Source organism: Panthera onca, chromosome F1 (genome assembly GCF_046562875.1).
Source record: "Panthera onca isolate mPanOnc1 chromosome F1, mPanOnc1 haplotype 2, whole genome shotgun sequence".
NCBI classification, from domain to species: Eukaryota; Metazoa; Chordata; class Mammalia; order Carnivora; family Felidae; genus Panthera; species Panthera onca.
This window is the reverse complement of record NC_138355.1, coordinates 69,670,896-69,679,708: the sequence shown is the minus strand read 5'-3', so window position 1 is coordinate 69,679,708 and position 8,813 is coordinate 69,670,896. Positions and strand designations below refer to the sequence as shown.

At 64.5% G+C, this 8,813-nt stretch overlaps 1 protein-coding gene across 3 annotated transcripts; it reads right to left on the bottom strand.

The window, feature by feature from the left end:
- Positions 1 to 280: 280 nt before the first annotated feature.
- On the bottom strand, positions 281 to 5,429 carry CRABP2 (cellular retinoic acid binding protein 2). Of its 3 annotated transcripts, none has more exons than XM_060644626.3 (5): positions 5,092 to 5,429; positions 4,190 to 4,893; positions 1,413 to 1,591; positions 1,150 to 1,266; positions 281 to 738 (listed from the first exon to the last, which is right to left on the bottom strand). In XM_060644626.3, the coding sequence occupies exons 2-5, from the start codon at positions 4,257 to 4,259 to the stop codon at positions 688 to 690; spliced, it is 417 nt and encodes a 138-aa protein (XP_060500609.1). In that variant the 5' UTR covers positions 4,260 to 4,893; positions 5,092 to 5,429; the 3' UTR covers positions 281 to 687. The 3 variants fall into 3 exon arrangements, with proteins under 3 accessions (XP_060500609.1, XP_081648092.1, XP_078297505.1); XM_081791966.1 differs by lacking the exon at positions 5,092 to 5,429 and having other exon boundaries at positions 4,190 to 4,420; positions 4,738 to 4,860; XM_078441379.2 differs by lacking the exons at positions 4,190 to 4,893; positions 5,092 to 5,429 and adding an exon at positions 1,917 to 2,072.
- Positions 5,430 to 8,813: the final 3,384 nt, after the last annotated feature.

Below are 8,813 nucleotides of genomic sequence, written 5' to 3'. Positions count from 1 at the left end.
GAACAATTGGAGGAGGAAGCTGTGTCACCATCATGGAAAAGTGGGAGTCAGCTCCTGCGGGGGCGGGGGGTGGGGGGGGGGAGTGCCCCTGCTGAGAGGACTGGAGAAAGAGGCTGGAAGAGGGGAGGGGTGGGGGGGGGTGGGCGGAGGGAGGGACGAGGGGAAGGCCCATCCCTCCTCTCATCCTGCTGCTTGAACACCTGCCTCCCACACTGCATTTCAGAGGCAAAGTGGAACTCATGCGACTCATCTGTCCCCTTCCCAAGGAGCCAGAGACGGGTTGTATTTTTCAAAACATTTTAATAAAATTAACCAATAAATATTCTACACTGTGTAGGCTACCGGGACAAAGAGTGGAAACCAGAGGGCCATCTTTCCCACTGGGGCCCTCAGGTCCCCTCACAGAGAGAAGGGCTGTGCTCTGGGCTGGTTTGGGGCTGGGACTGCTGGCTGGGGAAGGGGAGTGATTCTGGACCAGGTGATCAGGGTTCTTACCATCCATCCCTCTTTGTTGGGGGAGCAGAGGAAGGGGAGGCCCCAAAAAGCAGAGCCCCGCTGGAGGCATCCCAGCATCCCCGGGAGTGAGCGGGGTGAGGGGAGAGCTAGCCTAGAAGGAAGGGGGAAGGGCAGTGGGGCAGGGAGCAGGGGCTGGGGGGCGGCTCTGGAAGCCCTTGGACGGTCGGCCGCTCACTCTCGGACATAGACCCTGGTGCACACGATATCATCCGCCGTCATGGTCTAAAAGGACGGAAGTCAGAAGTCATCGTTAACCTGGAAGGCCCCTGGTCCTGCTTCTAGATTCAGAATGGACAGGCAGGGGCTGGCCCCCAAAATGCCCTGGTGTCACGGGAGGGAGGACGGCATAGACCGCCCGGGGCTGTGTCCCACATACTCCTCCCCAAGCTGTGAGGACGGATTGCCCAGATGCCACCCTGCCGCCTCAGCCCACATGGCTTGCTCCACACGGGACACCATTGCACGGCCGCAGGGCAGCAGCCTGTGGGACAGGGACAGCTTAGTCCTTCCCCAGCAGCGCCATCAGGAGGTGGGGAGGCCAGCTACGGTCGGTCTTGAACCTCCAGCGCCCTGCAGCGTCCCAGAAAAGCCCGAAGGTGGCACCGGGCTTGTGCTCAGCTGGGAGCAGCTTACCAGGACCAGCTCCCCGTCGTTGGTCAGCTCCCTGGTCCACGAGGTCTTGGGACCCTCTCCCTTCAAAAGCCTCTGCTCGCAGACCATTTTGTTCTCACTCTCCCATTTCACCAGGCTCTGCAGGAGAGAGGCCAGGTGGGCTGGGCCCGCAGCAGGGTGGGTGCCGCGAGAGGGGTTTGCTCCGCTGGAAGGATCCCAGAACACTCCGGAAAACGGCACGTGGTGAGGCGGGGCAGTGGAGGCCATGACCCCGAGGGACTCACCTTGCAGGGTCTCCCGTCCACCGTCTGCTCCTCGAACTCCTCTCCGATCTTGAAGTTGATCTCCGTGGTGCGCACCGTGGTGGAGGTTTTGATGTAGAAAGTGTCTCCTTCCTGCTTGATCTCCACTGCCGGCTTGGATGCCGCCGCCACGGCGATCTTCCTCAGCATCACGTTCACCCCTGCAGGGAGGTGCAAGCGCCCTCACTTCGGCCCAGTTCGCCTCACTTGCCGCCCTTGGTCCGCCCTGCTCGACACCCTCCGCTGGGGTGGACTCCACAGAGTCACCGTCTTCACCCCTGCCCAAGGGCAGGACGGACCGGGGATCCCCAGCCAGGCCCCGCCACTCCCATCCAGGAAGTAGGGGCCACTTTCCTTCCTGCCGGACCCACCTCCCCTGTCTGGTGCTGGGTTGGCCTTCATGTGCCCAGTCTCTGTCCCTCCCCAAAGTGAGGAGCAGGGATTATCAGTGGGTGACGAGGAGGGGGGCGGCTGGTCCCCTCTTACAAATGGCCTGGGGAAGCCAGAGATTCTGCAGTGAGATCCACTCGGCCCTGACATCCACGTGGCTCGGCCTCTCTGGCAGGCCAGGTGACTCTGGGCAGGTGACGGAACCTTTCTGGGCCTCGGGTTCCTCAAGCATAAAGTGGAGCCCACAGCATGGGTGACTGGGTACACCTTCCAGCTTTCAGGAAACAGGAGCTCTTATTATTATTTTTACTGAAAAAAGGAAGTCGAAGAAAAACCCAGAGCTTTTTCTGCCAGAGCTCACCTGCCCTCCTGGCTCCTCTCCCCTGGCAGGATGGAAAGGGACACTGCCCCCCCTCCCCCCCATATGTTCCTTACTCTAGGATCGTCCTGACCTCAGTGGTCAGGTTTTCTCGTTCAGCCTCTGTGGACTCAGAGTCCCTGTGCCTGCCCCCCACATCCTTCCCCACACTGGACCCCTTCTCTTTGCTCCCCAGTCTCTAAGAAGGGTGGCGAAGCCAGGAGACAGCATCTGTCCCAGGAAGAAAAGCAGGCAGGGAGGCCTACCTGGCAGGGGCGTGTCTGAGCATCACCCCGCTTCCCCTGCTGGGCGCCCCCACCCTGACCTGGAGCAGAGACCTTCAGGGAAGCAAGGGGTGGGGATCTGGGGAGCCAAGCAGGGTTGGGTCAGGGAAGCCGAGCTCCCTGGCCCTCCTACAGACCTGGGTTCCTACAGAAACAAATCCTCTTTCCCCTTGGCACCAAAGCAGACCTGCTCTGTTCCAGAAAGGGACAGGGAGAGTGGATGGACTCCCCCAGGGGTCCCAGGAGCCCCCTTATTGGCTGTTGGGAGAAATGACCGAGGTCCCCGGGCCCGGTCACCTTGGTAGAGGAGGCCCATCCCACCCTGTCTCCACCGTGTTGCCCCCTGAAAGTCCAGCTCACCGTCTGACAACCATCTTCCCCGTTACAGGAACAGAATCCGCTCACACAGCCCGCCTACAATAGTGGATGGGACACGTATCCCCCAACACCACCTGGGCATGCCTCACCAGGAAAGGGATCCTTGACTGGGGCAGAGGGGGCAGGGAGGGGCCGAGGTTCCTGCAGAGGCAAGGCTGGGCGAGGCCGGGCTCGCAGGAGACCCCGCTCCAGCCAGGGCTGTTTGTCTAACGGGTCTGTTTTCAATCTGCCCCCAGCAGGGCCTGAAGAGGGCACGTGGCTCTGAGAGACCCTGCAGGGAGGACAAACAGACCACAGACAGACAGACCACAGGGTTGGGCTTGGGCTCTTAGTCTCCAGCTGGGCCTGTGGGTGTGTGCCCGGCCACCTCGGGCCTCATCCACTGGGGACAGGGGCCAGAATCCAGACAAGGGGAGGGAACGCATCTAGGCTTTCTGAAGGGAGAGTCTTCATTTTGGTTTTTAGTTTCAGCGAGGGCAGAGTGGGGAAGAAGGGAGACATGCCTCGAAGGAGTGCTGGGGTTAGGGGGCAAGAGCTAATGGCCAGGCGTGATGGAAACAGCGTTCCAGACTCTTCGGAGGTCCAGACTCACCCACACACAAGTGCCCCCCCACTCCCCCTGCCCAACCGGGGTCACTGTGTTCAGTCTAGAAATGGATGGCATGCTTACCCGCAGGCCGCAGGGCTCCCAGGTGGCGGCTTCCCAAATGCTCCCCTTCCCAGAGCCCCCTCCCAGCAGCCTGGGCTGGGGCAGCTCCCCACACACCTCAGGGCACCCAGGAGTTGGGAAACGCAGTGAGACTAGCCTCCACTCCCCCCACCTTTAACCCACACACCCGGCAGGGCTGCGGGTGGGGGGGGGGTCTCAGGGGAGGGAGGGAGAAGAGAGCCCGCAGTTTTTCGGGAATGGGGGGCTGGGGTTTCACACGAAGCCATTTGTTGAAATCTAAGAAAGTGATAATTATGCAGAGACTTGGGCCTCTGGAGCTGCCCGCCTAGGGAAGCATTAGTCTCACGGATGGAGGGCGGGGGCGCAGAGTGGAACGCGCTGAAGCGGGAGGCCGTGCAGGGACTGGGCTACTGGCCGCCGCGGGGGGCCAGGGGCGAAGAGGCGGCAAGGTCTCGGAGGGGCTCCCCTGCCCCACCCCCGGGGACACCGACCTCGTGCTTTCTACTGGATCCACAGGCTGGTCGCTCAGGACCTTTAGGTCCCGGCCCTGAGCCCCCGACCCAGGCGCTCGGCCCCCTTGCTCCGGGACGCCGACGCCCAACCTCCCCCGCCCGGATCCCCGCCCTCCTTTCTTTCCCGTGCCCACCTCGAGGCCCCGGGCGCCCGAAAATCTCCTTACCCAGCACTTTGAGCAAATCCTCGAAGTTTTCCGATCGGATGATCTTCCAGCTGCCGGAGAAGTTGGGCATGATGCTTTGGTCGGAGCACTGGACGCCGAGTCTTTTCGTCAAGAGAGATGTCGCCGTCGCCTGGTGGTGAGACTCGAGAGCCAGGACACGTCCCAGGACAACCCCGGAGCTGGCTTGGGCTCCCGCGCGGGCAGCTTTTATACCCTGCGCCGGGCCCGCCCCTGCTCGAGAGAGAGAGAGAGAGAGAGAGAGAGAGAGAGAGAGAGATGGCTCCGCCTCCCGCCCCACCCCCCACCCCACCTGGGGGGCCCTGAGCCCCGGCTCCCCGGCCTCTGGATCTGGCCCCGGGGCCGGGTGCAGGGCTCGCCGGCCCGAGACAGCTGGCTCCCGCGCCAGGGGTGTCTGGGGAGGCGACACGGGCCGAGCGCTCGGCTTGGGCTCTCAGCCGGGAGGAGGGGGCGCCAGGCCCGGGGCGCAGATACCCAGGTCTCACGTCCTGCAGCGCGAGCCCCAGGGTCACGTCTCGCTCGGTCCCCACCTGACTCGGTGCGCCCGGCCCCGTGGCGCCCGGCACCCGGCGGCACTACCAGCGGGCGAACCTCGCTCCGAGCCGGAGTTGCGGAAGACGAGGCGGCGGGGCTCGGCTCCACTGGGGCCCAATTGGGTCCGGGGCGGCCGCCCCGAGCTCAGAGACCTGCGGGGGAGGCCAGGGGCTGCGGGGCCGGGCACCCGAATGAGGCAACGGCGCCCCCTGCCGGAGCGGCTGCAGGGGGCTGGGAGGGGCGCCCCCCGCCCCCCCCCCCCCAACAGGCCGGTCTCCCCAGGGTTTAGGGCTGCGGCAGTGCGGGGGGCCTCTGGGGACCCTGGAAGCTGGCGCGGGGGAGACTCCCACCTCTTCAGGGGTTGGGCGGGCATCGAAGGGTTAAGCAGGAGCCGCGGGCGCGAGTCTGGGGAGGGCAGAGGTCACAACCAATCACTTGACACGAGCTCTTTATTAAGGCGGTTTCTCCGTCTCCCGACTCCCCGGACCCCCCGGGGATCGCAGCCGGCGGCGGCGGGGAGGGGAGGCGGGGACCGAGGCGCGGAGCCCCGGCGCGCCGCGCTGCCACCCAGGTTGGAGGGAGACTGGGTGCCCCGGGAAGGGGGTGGAGCGGGGTCTCAGGTGTCACCGCCGTGCGCAGTCCAACGGGCGGAAGGAGAGGCCGCCCCCCCCCCCCCCCCCCGCCAGCAGCTTCGGAGCGGGACATCAAAGGAGGGGGCCGGGCCCGGCTCCCCGCGGAGACCCCTGCGGGGCGGGCTGGGGGGGGCCTGACCCAAATGGAGGTCCGGCCGGGAGCCCCGAGGCCGCCAACGGTAGAGCCGCGGAGGCGGACGGCCCGGCGGGCGCCCAGGACTGCGGCCCGCTTCCCTTGGCGAAAGCGCGCACGTGGCCCCGCGGCCCGCCGCGCGCCGCACCCAGGCCCCGCTCCAGGCCCCTCGCGAGGAAAAGCCCCACATCTGGTCCCAGCGCTGGCCCCTCCCTGCCAGCGTGTCCGTGGGAGGGGCAGAGGACAGGCTCACTGGGACTCGGAACCCTTCTTCTTAGAGCCCTGGACCGGCCAAGAGGGTTGGGGGCCTTGGCTGGGGAGGAGGCCGAGGGAACAGAGCCCCAGGAGAGGGGCTGGGGAGCTTCACCGAAGCCTGGACAAGTGCTGGGGCTCCCTCCGTGCTGTGAAGAGGGGAATCCCTGAAAAATGCCTGTGCGCAGACAGTGCAGCAGCCGGGGTGCCTCTGAACTGAAGGGATGGATGGCGGCGGGATGGCCCTGCTTCCCGGAGGGAGCTGCGTGCTTCAGCCGGGCTTTAGGGGTCCTGGGCTTGTGTGGGAGGGCTTCTCTGGGGGTGGGGGGTGGCCTGGGCTTCTGCAGTAAGAGGGCAGCAGGTCGCAGCTCTTGGAGGAAGGGCAGACAAAAGCAGAGGTGGTGGAGGGGAGGGGCGGGGGGAAGCCTGGGGCCTGGGGTTGGACGCCCGGCTGTGCTCCTCCCCCCACCCGCTGGCGCTGCTGTAGGTAAAGGGAGGGGGATTCGGTTCTGACAGTGAAATCAGGCTCCTGGCCAAAGGGATGAGGAGAGGCCTGGGGGAGGGAACAGGGCAGGAACCCATGCACCCCCCTCCCCCCGCTCCCGCGCCCAAGTCTTGGTCTTGCACCGGGGTCACCACGACCACCTCCTCTCCACACCAGCCCTCTGAGGCCCCTGCCAGAGGGTCCAGTCCCCGGCTCCGTGGGCATCTTTCCTGCTGTACATGAGAAGGGCCGGTGCGGGCCGGCTCCCCCACGGGCCTGGTGACTAAGGATGTTAAAACCTCACCCAAAAGATGGTCAGCAGGAGGCTGGACCTACAGGAGCACAGAGGAGGGATGTGGTCTGGCTGAGGATCCTGGCGAGCTTGGATGGGGGCTCTCTGGGGTGGGGGCAGGGAGGCCTGGGCCCATACACCTCCCTTCACTTCCTCAGCCCAACCCCCCCACCCCTTGGCCAGGCAGCCAGAAGTTCCAAAGAGACAGAAGTAAGACAAAGGGAAGTCGGGCTGGGAAGGGAATTTTTTCCAGATGTGAGTGCTTGTGGTTTGGCAGCTCTGAGCCTGAGCTCCGGCCCCCGGCACCCCAACCCTGGCTGAGGGGGTGGGTATGGGGTCTGAGAAGCTAGGCCGGCGGTCCCAGCCCCCAGCAGCCCTGTGAGCCCACGGGCAGCGCGCTGGCGGACGGGCAGGCGGAGGGGGCTCCGGGGAAGATGCAGGGGAAGGGGCTTAGGGAACACTGTGAATGGGACAAGAGGACTGGGGGTTGGGAAAGGGGGCTACCAGTGGGGGATGGGGAGCCCAGGGGCTAGGCTTGGAACCGGGCCGCGGGGAGGAGCTTAACCCCCACCCCACCGTCAGTCACTCAGTCACAATCAACTGGCTTTAATTTCCCTCCAGGATCAATAAGGAGAAGGAATTTCCCTAGTGTTGCTGGCCTTTTCATTATGACCAAACTTGATGCAGATCTGCCCCGGGGGGGGGGGGGGGTAGGGGGGGAGGGGGGAGTGCGCAACCCGATCTCCCTTTCTAGCTTTCCAGGAGCCTTGGTCCTACCCCTGTTGGGGGCTCCCCCAGGAATTTGGAGACTCAGGGAGGGGGCGCAAGGTTGATGAGAAAAGCTAGAGCAGCGGAGGCAGAATGGGGGTGGGGTGGGGAGGAAACTGGGCTAACAGTTAGGAAAGGAACGTTCTGGGGCTTTGTTCCCATTGCTCGGTGGCTGAGAGGAAAGTGGCTGGTTTTGCAGCAGAAGGAATGGAGGTTGGCGCGCTCCTGGCTGGGTGGAGGGGCGTGAGCACGAGTGGATGTAGATGTGTGCCCTACGGGGGTGGGGTGGGGGGAACGGGTCTGGGGGCTTGGGAAGAGGAGCTGCCCCTACCCCCTCTCCATCACTTCGGTGAGGATGGGGCTGGAGGGACCAGCAGCCCAGCTGGGGTTGGAAAGAGTAGGAGAGTCACGAATCCCACCCCCCTCCCGCCCAGTCATGAACCCCTTCCCCTCCCCGACCTACTGGGACCGGAGAAGATTCTCTGGCCAAACTCAGCACTTGTATAAGAGCCTCACCCTGAGCAGTGTTATTACATCTGCTGGGTCAGAGAGTTTGTTGGCTGGGAGTCCTGTAGAAATTAAACCCAGGTGAGGCTGGACACTGGGTCTCTGCCACTCAGTGTAGGGGCAGCAGGGCAGGGCAGGGGGTCTGAGAGTAGGATAAAAGAGCCAGGAGTGGCCGGGGAAGGACAGTGGTGTCCCCTGGGTCCCCAGGCCGTCAGCATTCCACATGGGGCAGTGTGAACTCAAGCCTCCTGCCCCCTGGTCTGGTCTGACCCCTCAGGACCGAGGGGAAGGTTCCATTCTTGTCTGTCTCCCTAGGTTCAGGGACCCAGCCCTTTGCAAGGCTTTGGTAAGGCCTGGCTCCGACTCTCCCCACATCAGATTGCTGTTGTAGCAGGACGCACGGAGGTTAGACTGGAAAAGAGCTTCCAGTGAGCCGAGGTGCCGTCTGGGGGACAGGGCCAGAGACCTGGAAAGCAGGCGACTCACCTCCCTGCAAACCAGGGAAAGGGTGGCAGAGAATCCCGAGTGACCTGAAGAAAGGGGCAGCTGGACTCAGAGGGGATGACAGTGACCTCCAGGGCAGGTGCGGCCCGGCAGGGTCAGACGGTCGGGGTGAGGGGGGGTGGGGGCTGTCCGAGTCAGAAGTCAGTCAGAGCGACGAGGGTCTGCGCCCCGGCGCCCAGGCGGCTCCTCTGTTGTTTTTGGCTCTGGTGCCTGGTTCCCAGCTGCCAACGCTCTCCCCAGGGCTGGGCCGGGCCCCGAGCAGGGCAGGCAAGAGGGAGGAGGTGGGGATGCCCTGGCTGAGGACGTGTCCAGACTGAATCTTGTCCCCCGAGAGAGGCCCCTGGCTCAGCTGGCCTCCGGTCACACTGTTCTCGCTCCCTGCCCCCGGGATCTTTGCTTCTCTGTCCCTCTGCCTTTGTTCCAGACTGGTGCTTCCTGCTGGTCTGGCATAGGGCATCACCTCTCTCCCCACGCAGGCCGCTGCCCATTCTTGCCTGCTG